The sequence below is a fragment of the Lissotriton vulgaris genome, chromosome 4_1, assembly GCF_964263255.1.
Source record: "Lissotriton vulgaris chromosome 4_1, aLisVul1.2, whole genome shotgun sequence".
Classification (NCBI taxonomy): domain Eukaryota; kingdom Metazoa; phylum Chordata; class Amphibia; order Caudata; family Salamandridae; genus Lissotriton; species Lissotriton vulgaris.
Genome location: NC_141691.1, coordinates 1,938,794,064 through 1,938,815,895, shown reverse-complemented (window position 1 = coordinate 1,938,815,895; position 21,832 = coordinate 1,938,794,064). Strand labels below are relative to the sequence as shown.

The window sequence follows — 21,832 nt, the reverse complement described above, 5'->3', positions numbered from 1 at the left end:
AAAACAAGTGGCTGAGAGTTTTGTGGACTGTACATTAAAGGACAGGGATCTATCCAGCCACACTCCGAGACTCTTGATGCTGTTTTTGGGAGTAGGTGGGGGACCCAGACTGGGCGGCCACAAGGAGGGGGGGATACTGAGGTCTGGGGGGCCCAAGAGCATCAGCTCAGTTTTGTCCCCATTCAGTTTTAACGATGAAAGGGACATCCAGGTCTTCACTTCCTCAAGGCACTCTCTAAGCCCTCCTGAAGCAGATGGTTTAGCTTCCTGACTCAGGGAGACCACCAGCTACGTGTCGTCCGCGTATGAGATGATCTTAATCCCATACGGGCGGACGACATCAGCCAGTGGCCTCATGTATAGGTTAAAAAGTGCAGGGCTTAGGGATAATCCCTGAGGGACTCCACATTTCAAAGGTCTACTGGCAGAGACAGACTCGCCTTCAAACACACAGAAGGACCTGTCTTCAAAGAAGGATTGGAACCAAGACCAGGCTTTGTCCCCAATCCTAACCTGGGATATACGGTACAGCAGAGTGTCATGGCTGATCATATCAAAGGCCGCACTGAGATCAACGAGGATCACTGCCACTGATCCTCCTTGATCCAGGATCTTTCTCGCTTCCTCAGTGACCATGAGGAGGGCGGTCTTGGTCCCATGTTTAGGTCTTAAGCCCGTCTGGGTAGGGTCCAGTAGATGGTGGTCTTCCAGAAAAGTTATTAGTTGTTTGTTTATGTATTTCTCCAGAATTTTGCTGACCCATGGGAGCAGGGAGATGGGGCGATAGTTGCTCAGGTCATTGGGGTCCAGATTGGGTTTTTTCACTAGGGCTCTAACCATGGCCTGCTTCCATGCAGTTGGGACCATGCCAGATGAAATAGAGGCGTTTAAGACCTCCTTAATTATGGGCAGAGTGATCTGCGGTGCTGCCATTATTATGTCTGGCGGGGCTGGGTCGTTGGGGGTACCAGATTTTACATTCCGTGCTAAGGGTTCAAGGGTAGCCAGATCTAGTGGAGGGAAGTGTGTCAATGTGGGTAAATGATGACTGGAAACCGTGGGAAGGAGGGGGAGGGCCGAGGGAGTGAGGTTGTTCGGGGGGAAGGCAGAGTAGATGGTACTTATTTTCTGATGAAAGAATTTGGCGACGTCGTTACAATGGGTGATGGACTTGTCTGCCTGTGCGCAGGGGGGCTGTTTAGTCAGTTTTTTTATGATTTGGAAAATTTCCTTGGGTTTGGATTTGGCAAGTGAGATTTTCTCAGAAAAGTAAGAGGCTTGGGCCGCTTTTATCAGTGTTTTGTATTCACTGATGGCTTCGCGGTAAAGGATTTTTTTATCTGAGGAGTAGTCAGATCGCCAGCTTCTTTCAGATTGCCTGCAACGACGTTTCTTGTCTCTGAGATCCTCAGTGTACCATGGGGCAGTTTTTTGGAGGTAATGCATCTCACATATGCACTATTTCTACTTTTTTGGAAATGGCCCAACTTTCACCTACTGTGGTAGACGAATTCTTTGCCAGCCTATCTTAGTTAATGTTTTCTCCTAACAACGAGAATAACTCTTGAAAAACAAGCACACAGCGTTCCCTGAACTTTGATTTCGGCCTTCAGTTTTGATAAACAGAACTTCTAAAATTTGGAACTAATTTTTACTACAACTAAATTATTTTTTCTCAATACCAGAATATTTACCTTTTTTTGGCACAGAGTAATCTGCTTAATGTAGAACTATTCTTAGAGAACAAGATTTCTATTTTTTACCTAGAGACAATATTCTGAAATTAGCCCCTAGCACATGTACAGTAATATATAAATCTGTGATTAAATGGTCTCAACCTTCTCTTCTGTATTAAGAGCCATTTCATGAATGTAATTTCGTGAACCATTCAGCCAGCATTTCAAATGTAAAACTATATGCATTATTTTGAATGATAACACTGCTTAGAAAACGTACAGTACAATAATCATTTTTCGTGTACAAACCATTTCAAATGTTTTTTATGTATTTTTTGGGGTGGGATTGTAAACACATGCTTAGAAATGTTATAACTGCTTAGTATTTAGTAAAGATGGACATTCTACTTGGAGTGGGTGTTGTAAAGTATCCAGGGCTCTAGTGTAATGTTCCCGATTCATGCCCTTATAAAGGTATAACTTATCATATGCTTATATAGGTATAAGAATCACAACCATATTTAGGCACAGCCAATACAGTCCAAATACGGCATGGCTACATCCACTAAGCTACTAGGGCCTTATTTATGAAGGACTTGTGCCGCCGGTGCGTCACTTTTAACATGGGAAAAAGTGACGCACCGGCGGCGCAAGTCCTTCATAAATAAGGCCCCTAGAGTACAACGAATTCTTGAAGACAGCCAGCCTTCAGCAGTACAGGAATTCCCCCTGCTTCAGTATTGATTTGTCCCAGAACTCCTGGAGCGTGTAAAGAACTTCGAGTTCTTAGTTACGTTATTATGTCCACCCTTACGTCAAACACGGCACCTTCCAGTTATAAATATACCAGCATCTGCCCTAGCAAACACACAGTGGTTTTGGAGCAGATTGACTAACTACTTGCCCGACGCCCTGCTGTATGCAAGTGCCGAAGAAAGCCGACCCTCCCGCTGACGCACTGAGAGAGACGCTGTCTTTTCTCCTGCTGAGAAATCCAGCTCCAGCGTTTCCCTGCTACCCTTGCGGGTTACTGGGAGATCGAGTCCTGAGAGAGAGATACAAGACCTCCTTCATTTTATAACCAAGGTACGGAGCTGATTAGACCCTTAGAGAATTCTTGGATAGATTATTGGCAGAAACTATTTAACTCAAGCTACACCTCACTTACTTCTTCTCTTGTACTAGACTTAAGTTAGGTACACCGGGGTAGGCGTATTTTAGATGCACCAGTTGAGTAGTTTTAGTCATTATTTATCATTGTATGTATTTTATCTATTTTATGTATCTTATGCCTTAGAAACCATATAAATGCTTTTACAGTATTATTTCATAATACTCTTTTTACTGTACGCACTTTACTTCATAGCAAATATTACGATTGTAGCAATTCACTTCTCTCGCATGAGAAAGAAGACTGTTCAATAAATGACCATTTTATTGAAAACGCCCGTCTCTCAATTTCTCTGCACTTCTGGTAAAACGAAGCATGCACGATTGACTGAGTGAAATAGACATCTATTGTCTCCGCGACTCTGATGATATATTTCTTATTCTTGGGGAACAAAGTTGTCATGTGATATGGTTGTCAGAAACTTATCCCTTCTTGTGTATTCGCGAAAGTTTCTAGTGACCTCTGAGGTAGCTGGCATTTACAATTAAGTCTAACATATTCAATAGAGATCTAGTCGACCTAAGTCCTACGTCTAAACTATTGTTTATGTTATTCCAATACGCAGAGCCTATTGGGAATATAGGAACTACACTACAAACTGCTGCTACTGTGGCATTTTAGTGCTGAAACATTCCACAGCAATTACAAGTGAGTCAGAATACTTGTTCAGGGAAACATGGTTATAATATGCCTAGCGATGTCAATCCAAATAATCAAAGGTACAAGACACAGTCTCTACAGTAAATAATACTGAGTGTATAAAATCGGGTGCAAAATCCCACAATCTGAAAGCGAAGAAGGACCTTGTAAAGCTTAATAAACAAAGTTGTTTCAAGACAAGTGTGGGCTGTAATCGGGCATCTGCTACCCTCTGCTTCATATACCTTCTAGGCATTAGCTGTGGCCCCTTACATGTTGTAGTAGTGGAGGGACCAACAGGACACACTGTTGTGGGTTGGGTTAGGTAGTTTATTGGATATAACACAAGGGAAAGAAACAAAGAATAACCGCAGTCAGGTCCATTACGTCTCTTGTGAGACTTGGCTTTAGGTGGCCGGTCTCCCTTTTTTTCAGGAAGTGTCGCTTCTTCCAGGATGTTCCAAGGATCTCGCATTGAGAAAATTAAATAGAAGGAAGAAGGAAAAAAAATCAAAGAAACAAAGTTTTAGAAAAGGGTCACTCTATCACGCTTTCCTAAAAGAGTGCCACCTTCACCAGGCAAAGAAGGGTGGCTGTGCTATGTGGGAGGCAGTGGCTATCACACTGGTTGTTAGGGTGTTGTCTCTTTCTTTTCACCGTTCACTACCACATGTGTTTCTGTGTGTACAATCCTCCACCAATACAGCTCTTCAAGTGTTGCTGATGCCTGGTGCCCCACCAGATCAGCCAGAAGCCCCAGGATATTTTCGGTACTTGCCTTGAACCACGACCAGTCTCCTGGACCGTGGCGTGGGCAGTAGGGGTGCTCGTCTCCTCCGTTGGAGTCTCAAGGCTGTGTCCGGATAGACACGGTCATCCGTCTCTGTGATCCCCCGCCCTGTCTTCCCCGGATTTTGCCGTCTTCTCCTCTGGTGTTCCGCTGTTCGCCTCCGCCAGTGTGTTGTCGCTCGCCGTCTCGCTCTCGTCGTCCTTCTCCACTTCCTGGTCCTGACATCTGCTGGAAGGGCCGTCCCAGGGGAGGAGTGGTCCTTTCAAGTCCGGCTCAGTTAGACCTGGAACGTACTCTGTAGGTGTGATGCGGCCCAAGCTGCCCACCATGTTGGAATCCTGCATCTCCTTACACACCTATAGACCATACTCTCCCATCCCTAGACACATCCATTATGTGAGATTATTTTTATGAAGGCATCACTCACAGGAACTCTGGTGTTGGTGATGAGGTGACTGACAGGGGGTTGCACAGGTGTGGGGTCTCCTCTCCTCAGGGTCGGACTGGGATTGCGAATCTGCCCTGGCAATTATGTTGTACCGGGTGCTGGTGGGAAACACTGCTGCTGTGCTTTTGTTACAGGGGGCTGATTTTGCAGCACTGCTGCAAAACCGCCCCCCACCAGTAACAAAAAAGGCCCCCACCGGTACAAAACCATCCCCAACCCTCCCAGCCCACTAGGAAAAAAAGCCAGGTGCCCGCTATGGCCAGTCCAGCCCTGCCTCTCCTCCTGGATCAGTGTTAGTCCCATCCTTTTTGGAATGGTGCAAGTTGTACTGCTTGTTACATTACTATAATCTATTGCCTCTTCTAGGTTGGACATAGAACATACTCTTCGCCTCACTTTGCACCCTACTCAATGAACACTACTGCTAATAGGTTCCTAATCCAACCTCCTCCCTATAACCACCACACTTAAAGGAATACTCTTTCACCACTCCCTTTTGCCAGGCATTCACTAATACATTGCACACACACCCAGGCACAGTCTTTAGCCTTAATTGGAGGGGTTATCAAGATTTACAAATCGCAAGCGTCACAAGCATATCGTCAGTAGTAAAAATCACAAGATAATAAAATAAAGGCTTACTTTATAGAGGCTGGTGTATGCTACTGATGGGAAGACAGTCTTAGGGTGGCAGAGAATAAAGCCCTGTAGTGAGGGGATCAATGGAAGTGTTGTAGAAAATATGGTTCCCTGAAAGGATGCTGTTGAACTGCATTCTTGTATAAAGGGTTTCATTGTAACGTCTCAATGCCTGTCACCGGAGCTTGAGAACTGGTGCACTACTCCTACTTTACTTCTTCAAAAAACAGCTTGTCCACCTCTCATCCAGAGCTCTCAAACTTCTCAGGTCTATGCGTGACAAATGTTTGCAGTCCAAGCTTTTTCTTTGGATTTTGGGAATTGCAGTCTAATTTTCGAATTGGATTGACAGAAATACGACTCCCAGTGTGCAAAGGAAGAAACTTGGACAGGAAAACCTGTTAGTGCATGTACTTGGGAAACTAAAGAGCTGCACTCATCCATAATCTGACTGGAGGAAGCTCTATACAAATGACTTAGAGTAACCCCGGCAACATTGGTAAAGCGATAAATTACATGGAGTCCTTTTGGCTTTGCCAGTGCTTATTCATAAACTGTGAATAGTATTTTGGAGATCATATGTAATGTTGCTATAGTGTAGCTAAGATACGTAACACATCTGTTCTTGGAACAGAAGCATGTCAATTTAGTCACCGCTACCCCAGGTAAAGTCTAGTATACAGCACTAACCCATTCATATTATGCCTCTGGTCACTGAGTTCATTAACTTTGTCGAAGCTTAATCAAAACTCTCCCAGATATTAGAACAAGACTTAATACGACTTCAAGGCATTTCATGTTGAAATAGAATGAATCTGAAATTGAAATAGAATTAGAATATTGGAACGTGAAGCACTCCATTGAAAGTACTCTGTGCTTCTATGGGCCGGTAAAAACCAGCGGAGCAACATTCCAATATTGCTTTTGTTCACAGCTGCTGCTGTGACCAAAGGCCTCTCCGAGCCTGAGGGGTTTTGAACCCCCCCTGGGCTCTTAGAGGCATTTGTTTTATTTGTTAGAGCATTCTGCCATCTAGTGGCAGAATGCTCTAATAGCCTTGTAACCCTTCGTAACTAGGCTATACCGGCCATTAAAGTCCTGCTCCCTTGTTCAACGCAGGAGCGGGCCTTTAATGGCCGGTATAGCCCACCACAGAGGGCTATACGGCTATATTAGAACATTCGAATGTTAAGAGCTCCATTGAAGACAGTGGAGTAGCTCCGAAGAAGATTATATTAGCTGGAATTGGCCTTCTGCTCCAACATTGGAATGTTTGTCTTTCTGTTTCTTTCTTTTTCATTTAAATGTTTCATTTTAAACATTCAACCCTTAGTGGGTAGAATGTTCTAATAGCCTTATAGCCCTTCTGCCTCCGGCTCTACCAATTGTTAAAGGCCCTCGCCCTGGGGTTTAGGTCCTTTAGCAACTGGTAGCCCTTGGCAGAATAAGGTTATCATAATAAAACAAGTATTGGTTTCTGTGGCATTCGATAAAGATGTAATAACTTGCAGTGAACAATACTTGTATGCCCACCTCCTTAAATAATCTGACTTTTTCAGCCTTATCTTTATTCTTTTTCTTGCAGGGCAGTTTCTATGTCCCCTCTGAAAACTGCATGCAGCACGCGTATAAGTGGCATAAAGATCTCTGCTACCTGCTGCTGTCCGCATACCGATGCCTTCACTCCTACCACACCTTCATCATGAAGGACATTTGCAATGTGCCTCAGTCTGTGTTAGGTAAGAGCAGACCCCCATGAAATCCGCTTCCTACCTCTATGCTGTAAGTCGAGAAACGTCTGGCAGTGTGTTCATTTAATCATCCATCCAGTCATTCCGTTCAGACAGAAAACTGGCATGCATTCAAGTTCATTTCCCCTTTTGATGAACCATATTTGTTTTCTAGATAACGTTACTGTGGAAGAAACATTGTCCCAGCTCTGCATTGAATTACAGGTATGGTCTGCTTCTAAACCAAATGCTAAAATTATACAGTCAATAAAAATGTATCGACATGTGTTTGTGTACTGATTTGCATAATCTCAGGCGCTGTTTAAAAAACGCACAATACAATTCAACATGAAAGATAGGGGTTCATCTGTTAATTAAACAAATCAGAGAAACACATTTGGAGAGAAATAAACAATCAAAGTTGTGTGTACCTGAATGAACATCTTTCAACAGTAGGTAACAACATGTTAAGCAGCAAATGAATTTACCCTTCTTAAATTGGCGTTTCTCCGGTCTACGGGCACAATTGTACCTTTTTTATTCCATGCCTGACATTTCTAGCAAGTATTTATGAAACGGAGGCTTGAGCTTAGAGTTATAATAATAACTTCATGCATTCCAGGAAATGTTTTTAGTCATTTATACAACCTGCGAGACTCTAGTCGATCAAACACTGCCCCCTGGTGGTTTTAGACACGCTGGAGACTTTAAAGCCTGAAAGAATAAAACGATGATAATAATAAGAATGAGAAACAGACACTACAGTAACAGAATATTGGCTCATCATAGGGAAAAAAAGTGGCACTGCGAGTATGATTTGAGACTCTGCGAGTCATTGAATTACATTAAGAAAAAAAATGGTAGAGAAGAAACAGGTGGGATTTAGGACAGTGAAAACGACAATAAGTGTTTGTTTTTCTTTTCCTTTTTCTCCAGAGATAATTCCCCTTACATTTGTTTGTCTTTATTTAAATAGCAATAGTCAAATGTTAAAAACAAGACATTCAAGACATTTGCAGGACCCATTTAGCATTTATACGAGTGCAAGTGAGTGCCATGTCCCTATGCAGAGTTTTTAAGCACTTTACTGCCACCTTGCAGTCACTTCAGAGCACTGCACAATATGAACAAAATGTTTTCACAATACAGTAAAGCTGTTCTACTATGCGAATATCCAGACTGTAATAAGATGCCTGCCTTTTTTTAGCTTTTATCTATGTAAGTGTGGTTACATGGAAGCCAGTTTTGAAGATACCTCACAGGCCGGTTCCCCAGTAGGCTTTAAATGTAAGTCTTGAATCAAATGCCACCCTGGTACCCAGTTGAGTAGTATAAGGTTATTTCGCGTAATTAAGGGAAAGCATCGGGGCCTGCTTTTTCAACTCTCTGCAGAGTGTCTGTAAGTTTCTTAGGGAGCCCAAGATTGATGGAGACGCAATAAGGATGTGGCACCATTACTCAGGCCTGTGTTAACTGAACCAAGTGTTGAGTTTGATTAAGGGGGAGAATTGTCTGCAGTGTGGATAGCTGAAAATTGAGTTATTTGACCACTGTATTGTTCTGGAATGTGAACAAGAGGTCTGCTTCACAGATGATCCTCAGATATCTGACAACCCTGATAGTACTAGGGGTACTCTAAATTAGGTTGGTCAAAGGGGGCTGTACTTTAAATGGTTTGATCCAGTGATATGATGGTGTTCTTAAACTGCTAATGCTTCTAGAGTCCTTTCCTTAAAGTGGTGTCTGGTATTCCCTTCCTCCCTGCCCTGGCCACAGCCTGTTTGGGTGCACAATAGTCTGGTGTGAAACCCTCTGTGAGTGTGCTGAGGCAGAGTCTTTGTGATGGGCAATGTGGCAGGTGACAGCCCCCCCCTCATCCTGACAGAGATGGCCCTTCCTGCCAACACGTAATACCTTTTGTCTCACTGTCTGAATGGAATACACCACAACCAACTGCCAGCTACATATAGTCATTTGACTCAGGATACAGGCTGTAGGTACCAAATGATTAGGAAAAGAACATGCCAACTTTTTAAAAGTGCAAACAACTGTGGTTATTAAGCCCAAAGGACGGGGCCAGGTAGGGCTATTTAAAATTCAAAACAACAACCTGGCTCTGTACTATCTTAAACTCCTATTAATAATAGAGTGACGAGCAGACTACTCTCTTATCCGTTCGAATGGAATTTTTATTAAACCATTCCTTTTTGTTAAATAGTCCTTAAATGGATTGGAAAAGTTTTTCAAATGACTGAAAAAGAAACACATATTCCTCAAATTAACACATAAAACACAACATATATATAATAGTTCACAATGGCCTACAATCATGAGTTTGAGTTTAGAATATTTATAAAGCGCACGTTCACCTGGCGGTTTCATGGCGCTATGGTGTACTGAACCTCAGAGAACTGGAAGGTCGGGAGAGAAAGAGTGGTTTATAGAGGAAAAGCTTGAAGAAAGAGAAAGGTTTTTAACGCCTTTTGGAAGTGAGAGTAATGGGTGGAAGATCTGAGGTGGGCCGGTAGAGAGTTCCAGAAGGTAGGGGCGAGTGTGAAGAATTTCGAGCCTCCCTATTTTTTGTGCCTGAAGCGGGGAACTGTCAGCAGATGTTGGGAGGATGAGCGTAGTTCCCTGGCGGGGGCATAGGTTTTAATTTCCGAGGAGATAAAGGCAGGGGCGGATCCGACCCGAGCCTGAAAAGTGATACATCCCATCTTGAACTGGGATCGTTCACGGATGGGGAGCCAGTGCAAAGACTTGAGGAGCGGGGTAATGTGATGGAATTTGGCCAGGTTGTAGACTAGGCGGGCAGCCTGGCTTTGGACCAGCTGTAGTCGCCGCATACTGTATGCGGACAGGCCACAATAAAGGGCGTTGCCTTAGTCTAAGAGAGAAATAACCATTGCCAGGACAATAAGTTTAAGGGCAGAAAAAGAAAAGAAGCGGGAGACCCTACGGATTGTGCAGAGTGAAAGAAAAGAAGAGGATACCGCTGAACTAACCTGGGAGTGCAGGGTGAGTTGATCGTTGAGCTTGATCCCAAGCGTTTTCACAGAGGAAGATGGAGAGGGAGGGGGACCTAGGGAGGGGGGCCAAAAAAGGGGGGTCCAGGGACTGGTGCAACCAACTGTCAAAACCAGCTCGGTTTTGTATGGGTTTAATTTCAGGTGGTTGTACTTCATCCAGTCCCGGATGAAGATCATGATAGATTGGAACTTGGCCATGGATTCAGGGGATGATGACAAAGAAAAGATAAGCTGTAGGTCGTCCGCATAGTTATAGACGGAGACCTCCATTTGCTGAAGGGCAAAAATGAGGGGGGCAATGTACAGATTAAAAAGGAGTGGGGAAAGGGAGGAACCCTGAGGGACCCCGCATTGTACCTTCCGTGGATCCGCCGAGAAGTCACCCAGGGGCACTGCTTGGGTGCGGTCCCTGAGGAAAGAGGACAGCCAGATCAAGGCTGAACCTCCAACCCCGGTCGCCCTGACACGGGAGAGTAAGATGGAATGATCAACCGTGTCAAAGGCGGCGGAGAGGTCGAGGAGGACCAGGGCCTGGGAGAGGTTGGTGTCCATGCCCTCTCTGAGGTTGTCGAGGACCGATAACACCACAGACTCCGTGGAGTGTGTGGGCGGAAACCGGCCTGACGGGGGGCTAGCGCCCCGTTTTCCTCCACGAAGGTCGTAAGCGCTCTTGTCACTTGTCACTCCAATACCTTCCCCAGAAAGGGCAGTAGAGAGATGGGGCGATAGTTGACAGGAGCGGATGGATCAGCGCCAGGTTTTTTGAGGATGGGGACAATGATGGCTGATTTTAGAGATGGAGTAACAATGCCCTGAGACAGAGAACTGTTAAGAAAAGTAAGAGGCGGTTGCACACAGATCGAGTAGATGTGCCTGAGGATGTGAGCAGGACAAGGGTCTAAAGGGGAACCTGATTTGACCAAGGGAAGGAGGGGGAGGAAAGTCTCTTCCGTCAGAAGGGGGAACGAGTCAAGGCGTGCCTCGACTGATGGACACCGGGGGTCAAGAAAAGAAGGGGAGGGGGGAAATATTGGCTTTGATCTTTGACATTTTGTCCAAGAAATAAGTATTAAGGGAGTCGCATAGATCCTGGGAAGGGGAGGGTTTGAGGGTAGCTCTATCGGAGTAGGCGAGATCCTGGACAATAGAGAAAATGTCTCTGGGCTGGTTTTCGGCAGCCAAGATTTTTGAAGAAAAATAGGCCGTTTTAGTGGTCAGGATAGCTTTTTTATATTGAGACAGAAGGGTGGTGAACTGAGCTTTAAGGTTGGGGCAATAATCTCGTCTCCAGGCTCGCTCAGCATGACGGACTGTAAGTTTTAAGGCCTTCAATTCATTGTTGAACCAGCGGTTGGCATCGTTTGCCCGTCTGGACGACACTCGCCAGAGGGGGCGACCGAGTCGCAGCCAGACAGAAGCCAGGAATTGATAGAATCGGCTTGTGCAGAGGTTGACAGCCCGAGTAACCCGGACTGGAGGAAGAGAGTGTGGCGGACAGAGAGGCCACATCCACCTTGCTCCAAGAGCGTGCCCAGATGTTTTTGGGAAGAGAGGGCTTGGTGGCTGTGCTAAGGTGTAGGGAAAAAGAAATCAAGAAGTGATCGGACCAGGGGCAGGGGGAAATGGACAAAGAAACTATAGGACAATTGAGGGACCAAATCTGATCAAGGATGTGGCCCTGAATGTGAGTAGGGAAGTGAACGTGGGAATCGAAATTGAGGGAACATGGACACAATTGGACATACACACAATGGAAGGTTATTTACAACAAATTACAAAAACAGTGAACTAATCAAATTAATATGCACATTAATCAAATACAAAAACACATTTAAAGTTTGCATCATATACATGAAAATGACAATAACAATCATGTAAATATCCATTTCTATGGACCAAATTTATTATTTCAACTGAAATATTTCAAGAGTGCCAGGATAACATATTAATCCTTATCAAATTTCCTCGAACACTCAGCACATTCAGATTTATTTAAATGCCTCTCAAAATGCCAACGCGTTTCAAGACCCAGGCTGATGGTGCTGGGGCTCTCATCAGGGCTTCATACAAATGGTCAGTATATTCTTATTTTTGAAGTTAGAGCAGCCGCTCTAACTCGTTGATTCCAAGAGTTTCAGCAAAATCGTTTATGATTGCTTAGGAGCGCCACGTCACGCTGTGCCTATGTGAAATTCTTGCTCTTTTGCTGCAGGGTATGGAAAAGACGTTATTCGTTGAAGACACGTAAATTTTGACCACATCTTTCATCTTCTAGACACTGAATGGTATAGGCTTATCTTGTGCTCGAATGCAAGTGTGCTCACCTTCCAGGAAACTTCTTTTGTGTCAGCTCAATGGAGTTGATTAATCTTGAAATCGTGCAAAATGTTGGTTAACTCTCAATACGGCATGTTGGATTCGGTCAAAATTTACGAGTCTTCAACGAATAATGTCATTTCCATACCCTGAAGCGAAAGCGCAAGAATTTCACACGGGCACAGCGCGATGTGGCAATCCTAAGCAATCATAAAACAATTTTGTTGAAACTCTTGGAATCAACAAGTTAGAGCGACTGCTGTAACTTCAAAAATCAGAATAGCCTGACCATTTGTATGAAGCCCTGATGAAAGCCCCAGCACCAGCAGCCTGGGTCTTGAAACGCGTTGGCATTTTGAGATGCATTTAGAGAAATCTGAATGTGTTGAGTGTTTGAGGGAATTTGATAAGGATTATACATTATCCTGACACTCTAGAAATATTTCCGTTGAAATAATACGTTTGGTCCATAGATTTGGATATTTACATGATTTTTATTGTCGTTTTCATGTATATGCTGCAAACCTTAAATGTGCTTTGTATTTGATTAATGTATATAATAATTTGATGAATTCGCTGTTTTTGTAATTTGTGGTAAATAACCTCCCATTGTGTGTATGTCCAATTGTGTCCATGATTGTAGGCCATTGTGAACTATTATATATATGTTGTGTTTTATGTGTTAATATGAGGAATATATATTTCTTTTGAAAAACTTTTTCCGATCCATTTAAGGACTATATAACAAAAAGGAATGGCTTAATAAAAATTCCATTCGAACTGATAAGAGAGTAGTCTGTTTGTCACTGGAGGAGGAGGAGTGTGGCTCAATGGTTAGAGCGGCAGACCTTGATGCAGAGTTCTGGCCAGGGACCAGGGTTCGATTCCCGCCTCGGCGGGTCTCTGGCTCATAAATTCCGCTGACTGGATATTCTCGCCTCAGTGCTTATTCTAATCATGGGTCCCACGCTGCAACTCTGGGCAATAGCTTGCTTAGCCTCTACAACGGCCCCCTACAGCGCTGGGGATGCCTGGTTGCACCCCGGGGATGCCCAGGAGTGGACATTTCACGGGGAAAAGCCAGGACGGGTTCCCTAGCGGTATGAGTACAGCGCCAGGACACACTGCTTGCCGGGGTATCAGTGCGCTTTACAAATACGTCTACATTTACATTTACATTACTCCATTAGTAATAGGAGTTTAAGATAGTACGAGGCCAGCTGTTGTTTTGAGTTTTGAACTTTGAAAAAGTGGCATTTTTAGAATTATGACTTAAAATCTGACTTTATCTTTAACAAGGATTTTGAATTACAATTGGGCAGATGCCAATTTTACCATGTATAAAAGAGAGAGCAAAAACAGGTTCAGAAAACAGTGTGAATGTGAGCCTGCACAGAGGCCCAGGTCCAAGATCCACCATGTAATAACCCACTGAATAATCTAGATAGATGAGGGTTTCCTGTTTGTCCTCACCCAGAAGTAGTTCTTCACGTATATCAACAAGTATAGTTTTGTCACCACTCTGTGGTGTAAATCCAAGTTGTTCATCATAAGGATAGCTCTTTGCTCAAGGTAATATTTTAGTTGTCTTTACCACTTTGCTTCAAAATTGTCTCAATAAGCATAGGTTGACCATGGCAAATGATGTCATCAGAGTTCTCCTTGACCAGGGATAAACAGTGGTTCTGATCTTCCTCAACCTCTCAGCAGCCTTCAACACTGTATCTCATCACAACTTGATCAGAAGACTGCATCACATTGGTATCTAATGTAATCCCCTCAAATGGATCGACTCTTTCCTCACTGGAAGAATGCAGAAGGTCCACCTAACTCCATTCACCTCCTAACCCAAGTAATTCATCTTCAGTGGCCCTCATAGATCCTCCCTTAGCCCCACCGGCTTTAATACCTACATGTCCCCTTTGGCCAATAACGTCAGATCCCATGGACTAAACATAGTATACTACACAGATGAGACTCATCTCGTCCTCTCACTCTTAGCAAATCACGCCAAGACAAGAACCAACTTCCACAGGTGCATGAAGAGCGTCGCCAGCTGGATGAAGGACAACTACCTAAAGCTCAATACGGACAAAACATAAGTGGTGATCTTTGGAAAAAAAAACACCATATGGACAGACACTAGGTGTCCCTCAGAACTAGGAGCATTACCTAAACCGACAAACCACTCCAGAAACCTTAGCATAACCCTGGACAGCAAACTGAACATGAAGTCCCAGATCAAAGCAGTCTCACGCTTCGCATGTTACGAAAAAGTCTTCAAATGGCTCCACATGAGCACCAATGTACCATCACTCAGGCCCAGATGACCAACCAATTAGACTATGGCAACACACTCTACACTGGGATCGCCACACACCTTTTGCAGAGACTCCAGGACATACAGAACTCCACCACAAGATTCATCCTCTACCTCTCCTGATGGACCCACATCACCCCCACCTCACAAAACTCTACTGGTTCCCTATACAGAAGAGATGCCAATTCAAGCTGATTATGCACGCCTACAAAGCACTGCACACCAAGGACCAGCCTACATTAACCACTGCCTGAACTTCCACATCCTACTAAACAACTCCACTTCACCTTCCTCTCCCTCACTCACACCCCTCACATCCACCGAATCAACAGTGGAGGAAGCTTCTTTTCGTACCTGGCAGTGAAAACTTGGAATGACCTCCCTCTGCAGCTACAGATCTCTACCTCTTTATTGAAACTCCGGAGAGCACTTAATACCTGGCTGTTTGATTGAGTCACCTGTACCAACATGACCCTCAAACTCCTGGATACCCTCCCGGGTGATTAGTCATGCTATATAAATCCACTGATTGGTCGACTGATTAAAATCATTTGGTAATTAAATAGGATTCGAGGTTTTGCTCTTGGTTTCTTAATATGAATGACAATGACTACATCTTACATTCAACCAAATTGGCACCTTATCCATAGCGAATCATGCGTTAATTGTGAAATCGGCATCTAGCTAAAACCTCTGTAGCTTCCATGTTAAGTTTGTGGTACTTATTGAGCACACATCCACATAGCATCTTGGTGCTAATCTAAAACATAACACCTTAACTAAAAAGAAATCTTTATATGAAAGACCAACTTATGACCAAAAATCAGAGTTCTGGTTTTTGAGACTACAAATTTGCATGTTCGCACCGAGGTGGTGGATCCCAGATTAAGATGCCATTTTAATTTGTTACCAAAGAAGTTTTCTTGCTGTCTATTATGACCGTTCTTATGTATGATAATAGATGCATTACTTTCCTGTAGAAAGTCTAGTTCTATAATGGCATAGACAGCTGGAATGAGAAAGCGAGTGTTAGAAATGGGGGTCTCTAGTTGGCAAGGGTTTGCACCTTTGTCCAAGTAGGGACCCTTCTTCATTGTCAGAGTAAGAAGGATACATTTCTAAAATAAAAACCCCTGCACAACGCTGTGGTAGATTGGCATGAGCAGACTTTCTTATCTCAGAGGCAGTGTGTAAAGCCTTTGTGTACACATAATGTAATACTGTGAAAACCCACAAATAGACACCACAACAGTTTAGAAAAATAAGTAATCTTTATCTAAACCAAACACGACCAAAACCACAAAAATCCACAATACAGTAATCAAAATGTAATAATTAGAAGGCAAAACAGTTCTGTCCAAAGCAAACTATTGATGCAGCACTTTCAACACAAAGTACCTTGGATGCGTCACAGTCACAAACAAAAACAACCACAGGGAAGGTGATGCATTGTTTTCTTACTCCCTGGGAAGGTGAAGCGTTGGTTCCTCACTTTCGCACAGGGAAGGTGATGCGTCGGTTCCTTACTGATGGGGAGGTGATGCGTCAGTTTCTTACTGTGTGGGGAGGTGATGCGTCGGTTTCTTACTGCGGCTCCCATGTTCTTGTAGAGTTGGTCCCCAAGTGTGATGTGTTGCGCACCGGAGGTGAGGCATCGCTTTGCGAGGTTTCGCATCAACCGGCGTCGGTGCTGGGGGACTTTGCGGTGAGGCTTTGCGCCGCACGGCTTAAGATCCGAGAGGCTGCAAAACCCACTTCTGAGGCCTTTTTTTTGCAGGAGGCACCTCAGGCAAGGGTAGGACTCACAGATGTCCAGCAGCACCAGCAGAGTTCCAGGAAGTCTTTTGTGTCCCTGAGACTTCTAAAGAGGAGGCAAGCTCTATTTAATGCCTTCAGAGATATTCCTCAATCATGGGACACAGCACACAGCAAAATCCTTGCCCTTTCAGTGGCAGAAACAGCCACTGCAGGCCAACCTCAGACAGCAAAGGGGCAGTACTACTCCTCAGTTTCTCCAGCTCTTCTCCTTGGCAAAGGTTCCTCTTGATTCCCAAAAGTGATCTTTGAAGTCTTTTCTATCCCTGAGGCTTCCAACAGGAGGCAAGCTCAACGTCAAGCCTTCGGAGAAAACTCGTAACAGCAGGATGTTGAAAGCACAGTCCAGTCCTTTCCCGGCTCAAGACACAAGCAACCACTGTAGGCCAACTCCAACAGCACACAGCACAGGGGCAGTACTCCTCCTCCAGCTTTCCCGGTTCTTCTTCCAGGCAGGTTCCCTAGTTCAGCAGTAATCTAAAGTTCATAGGTCTGGGCCTCACTTTTCATAGCACAAATTCCTTTGTTGTCTGGTGTCAGAGAAGCTCTTTGCCCAGCCAAAACCTGTTCTGTCCTCTTTGGTGCAGCTGTCTGGCAGGAGGTGGAGACAGCATTGTCCCAGGCAGACCAGGCCCATTCAGGTGTGAAAGCAATCTGCTCCCCCTGCATTAAATGCAGCCCAGGTCTATTCAGCCCAGCCCTGACTCACCCAGGAAAGGCAGGACCCACATCAACCTCCCCCAGGTGGCCGTCTGAGACAATGCACATCCCAAGCCCCTGTCATTCAGAAGCCAGACACTCAATCCACAAACCAGCAGAGGCACACAGGATGGCTAAGCAAGACAATTCCCACTTTCTAAAAGTAGTATTTTCAAACGCACAATATTAAAATCATCTTTACTAAAAGATGCATTTTTATAGTTTGAGTTTGGGCATACTAAACTCCAACTTTTCATCTTGTCCCAATGGGAAGTTATATTTATAAGATGGTATAAATAAACTCTCATTCTGTCCTATGGGACAGATAGCCTTTCAATAGTGAAAAAGGAACTTGGCAGTAGTTAAATTACACCCCACCCGTAATGCACCCAGTAGAGACCATAGGGTTGACGTCTGTGTAAGAATAAGGTAGATTACCACTTTGGAAATGCCTGTGGCACAAAAGTTGAAATTGCATGTAATTTACTTTTAAAGACAAAGCAAGGCTGCACTATTGTGTTGAGTGAAAGGGTGCACTATTGTGTTGACAGCAGGCAACACAATAGTGCACCCTACAGTGCAGGAAATCTACTGGGCCTACAAAGTCCCTTGCCCTGTTATTTACAAGGGACTTTAGGTAGTTTGCATCCACATGCACTCTTATATACTAGGGACTTATATGGTCTGGCATTGCTAAATTTAATTATACCTTACATCTTTTTCATCAGAGCCCTGTCTCGGGGCCTGTTTAGCAGGGCGCATTCAGTCAGTTACCACCAGTATCAGTCAAAAACTGGGGGTGAACATGGCTAAAAGGGTGACTTTCTCACAACAAGTAATGCCACATAATAGCTATTGTGTATTGATCCAGACTTTTGAAGAGCATTTGGAAGTAAATTTTAACAAACTCCTAAGAGAGCCTCTTTATGTTGGAACTGAGTTATGCCAGGCAATAACTGAAAAGGATAAGGTCATGAAAACAAGGTGGGAACAAATCTTGTTTAAGATGGAAAATTCAGTTTCCATCTGAATCTGGGTTATAATCAAGGAACAAATGTTGCACACTCTGGGGCACATTCACTACTATATGACCCAACACCAAAGTTGCTGTGCTGTATTACACTTGTACAAGAGCAATTCAAAGCCATAGCTACTAAAATAATGTGCTGCTACTCTCTCCCTGAGCAATGGAGAAAATTGATCTTCCAAGCACAAACCTTTGCGCAAGAGTCCAACAGTGTGTAGGGGAGTATCTAGTATAGGTTTCTTATGTGAATGGTACCCTTCCAATTCACCCCATGATAAAAACTAGCAAAACCCACAAAATGTGATGGGAGGAATGCTTGAAGTAAGTCTAACCACCGGCAATTGCTTTGGTTGGCATTCCTAGTGCGACATACCCCAGGTGCTCATTTTGCCACTGCAACCAATCTACATCTACAAAATTTTAAAGTACATGTCCAGCGTTTTAGATAGACAGCACACTGCCCTTGGGGCTGTCTGGGTCCCACCTTAGTGGTGACCGATATATATTAAAAAGGAATGTTTGAGCCTGCCAAAAGGTTTATTTTTCCAGGCCGAAAAGGCAGTTTAAAACTGTACACACACAGGCTGCAATGGCAGCAGGCCTTAGACATGTTTAAAGTACTACTTAAGTGGGTGTGACTATTACTGCTGATGGCCCACTAGTAGCATTTACTTTACAGGCCCTGTGTGAAGGTAATGCCACTGTACTGGGGTTACAAATAAATTAAATATGCCAACTGGATCTAAGCCAATCTAACATGTTTTAAGGAGAAAGCACAGAGTACTAAGGCCAACAAAAGCGAATTCAGCAGAAAACAGGCAAAATGTTTAGGAATAGCCCTGCAGAACGGGCCAAGTCCAACAAGCATAAATTTAGCTACGAATCAATAGCAGAAGATTACTATACAATAGTGGAAGAGTGATGTAGTACATCAAATGGTGGAGTGAACGGAGAGTTGATAGTAGCCCGGCAGATTACAGCACAGGCAAGTGGTAGGACAGGCTCTGCATCAAACAGCCGTAGGGCGAGGGGCAATGTTCGGGGGGCAGGGATCAATGAAAGCAAGGGCATTTGTGCATGTGGTTTGATTGGGCACTATTCTGATGCATCTTGGTAAGTAGGAAGTACCACTAAATTGAGAATTACATTTTAAAGCTCTTTTGAGGCATTAGAATGATGCACATATTACAAGTCTGAGTGGGTAGCCTAATATACTCAGTCAGGGACACCTTCCTAAAATGTGCATCGACTGATTAATAATATAATATGCACACTTGCATTTAACGTAATGTAGGCATGTGCACAAACTGATGATTAGGCGCGTAGAAGACTGAAATGTGGATGCAAGTGTGCACATCACATATTGCACAGACGCATGCTGTTCATGATACATTTCACATTCAGGGAGGACAGACAAGAACCTGCTACGAAATCATTTGCTCAATTTTTTTAATCTTTTCTTTGTGTTACATATCACTCTTAATAATGTCACATTTATAGTGAATTAATGAGAATTGCTCCCTCTTTTTGTAGACTAAGAATAAAGCCAACTCTTGTTTTCTTTAGATGAAGGACAGGACAGACAAGAACCTGCTACGAAATCATTTGCTCAATTTTTTAAATCTTTTCTTTGTGTTACATATCACTCTTAATAATGTCACATTTATAGTGAAATAATGAGAATTTCTCCCTCTTTTTGTAGACTAAGAATAAAGCCAACTCTTGTTTTCTTTAGATGAAGGACAACCCAGAAAAGATCACTGATCAAATAAGCAAAGATGTGACATGGCTTTGCTCCCAGTTATTTACACTATGGACACAGTTCCTGGAATCTGTAACACTACATCCCGAAGTGACAGTGTACCTAACTCAGGAACACCACACGCTAAGGGTAAGATTGAAGTGTGTGAGCAATTGCTTTGACAAGATGATTACCATGTTTAAGTTAACCATCATTCTCAATTATTGATCTTTATTAAATAATTGATTAATACATAGTTGAATGACTGCAATTGCTGTACAAACAGTGGGTATGATTCACTATGCATTGTCTAGGAGTAGTTGTGTCATACTGCTTGCTTAGGTATGAGGTACACTTGAATATCCAGGCCTGAATCAATCAATCAATCAATCAATCAATCAATCAATCAATCAATCCATCAATAAATCAATCAATCAATATTACTTTATTTGTACAGTTAAAAAAAGAAACATCACAAAGAGAATTAAAATCGGGCTAAAATACAGGGACAGATGATTCACAGATGGGCCACTTCTCCAATGTCATTCTTCATAGGGTCAAATAAAACAGTCCTGGGGTAGATGGAGTCGGCATAGCTTTAGTGGCGGATAGTAAAATCAGTCAAATCAAAGCAGGGGTAATGAGTTCATTTTAAGCTAAGAAGTTGCCCATCCCCACACAGTTTGTTATTAAAATAACTAACAGAGTGGTACTACAACAATATATATCACCCCTCACCTCTTGTATTTCTGAGTCTCACAGCCGACCTAAAAAGTTTACAATACAAAAAAGAGTTAAAACCTCTGTGGACAGTTTCAGAAACAATAGGGCCACCTTTGCCTGCTTGAACCTAGCATTCTTTAGAATACGTCTTAAAAATACCATTCTAGGGCGAGCACAATGGGGACATAATAAAACAAATTGAAGGGTATCCTTCGTGGCAATAATACCCATGGAAGATCGCTTTTGCTCTATGATCAAGCCCAAAGATAGTCTCTTCTCTGTGAGCTGGATTTCGTGGACTAGCAGAGACTCCGCTCTTGTGAGGAAGGCATTGAGAGTCCCCTTAACCATCCCCCCACCATAGAGCTTGTAACCTTTTGTTTACTCATCCTAACAAAAAAAAAAAGAGAGGTTAAGGTTGGGCTTATGTTAAAGGAGATGTTAATGCAAGAGACAAAAAGCAGTACCTTGGTAGGTATTATGGTTCTATCCCAAAGGCCTCGAGGTTTTACTGAGTCCTTAGTGTCCCTAGGGAGCCCCTCAGATGTCTCCTGGGTGATGATTACTGGAGTGCGTGGCAGCTAATTGGTACTGTGAGCCAGTCCGCAGAACTTCTTTCCCGACGTCTTCCTGGCCAACAGTATTCCGGGGTTCCGATGGAGATGCAAGGGGGTGGCCCAGCCCAGCCTCTTCCGGCCCCTGGCGGGCATGGATGGGCCTGCCCTTGGCCCGGGCAGCGCCCGCGCGCGTCCTGTGCTGCGGGAGGCCTGCGGTGATTTTAAATCTGTGTGGTGACGCGGCTGACTGGCGCCCCAGGGGACTCTGGGAAATGGTGTCCCAGTGCCGTGTTCCGAGGTTGCAGTCCCTCAAAGACTGTTTAATGGCAGCAGGACAGGGCGGCAATCGTGTGTGGAGCAGCAGGCAGGACTAGGGACCCGCGCTGCGGGAGGACTGTGGCGATTTTAAAGCGCCTCCTGGCACTGTGTGGTGACGCGGCTGACTGGTGCCACGGAGGACTCTCGGAAATGGAGTCTCGGCGCGATGTTCCCAGGTTGCAGTCCACCACAGA

The 21,832-nt window shown here is 43.9% G+C and overlaps 1 protein-coding gene across 1 annotated transcript in view; it reads left to right on the top strand.

Annotated features, from left to right (window-relative positions):
* FAM135B (family with sequence similarity 135 member B) overlaps positions 1-21,832 on the top strand; it is an 861,083-nt gene that overhangs the window by 684,233 nt on the left and 155,018 nt on the right. The window contains exons 9-11 of the mRNA XM_086966257.1: positions 6,949-7,102; positions 7,269-7,318; positions 20,035-20,190. Coding sequence (XP_086822383.1) covers positions 6,949-7,102; positions 7,269-7,318; positions 20,035-20,190 — 360 coding nt within the window. The remainder of the gene's footprint in view (positions 1-6,948; positions 7,103-7,268; positions 7,319-20,034; positions 20,191-21,832) is intronic.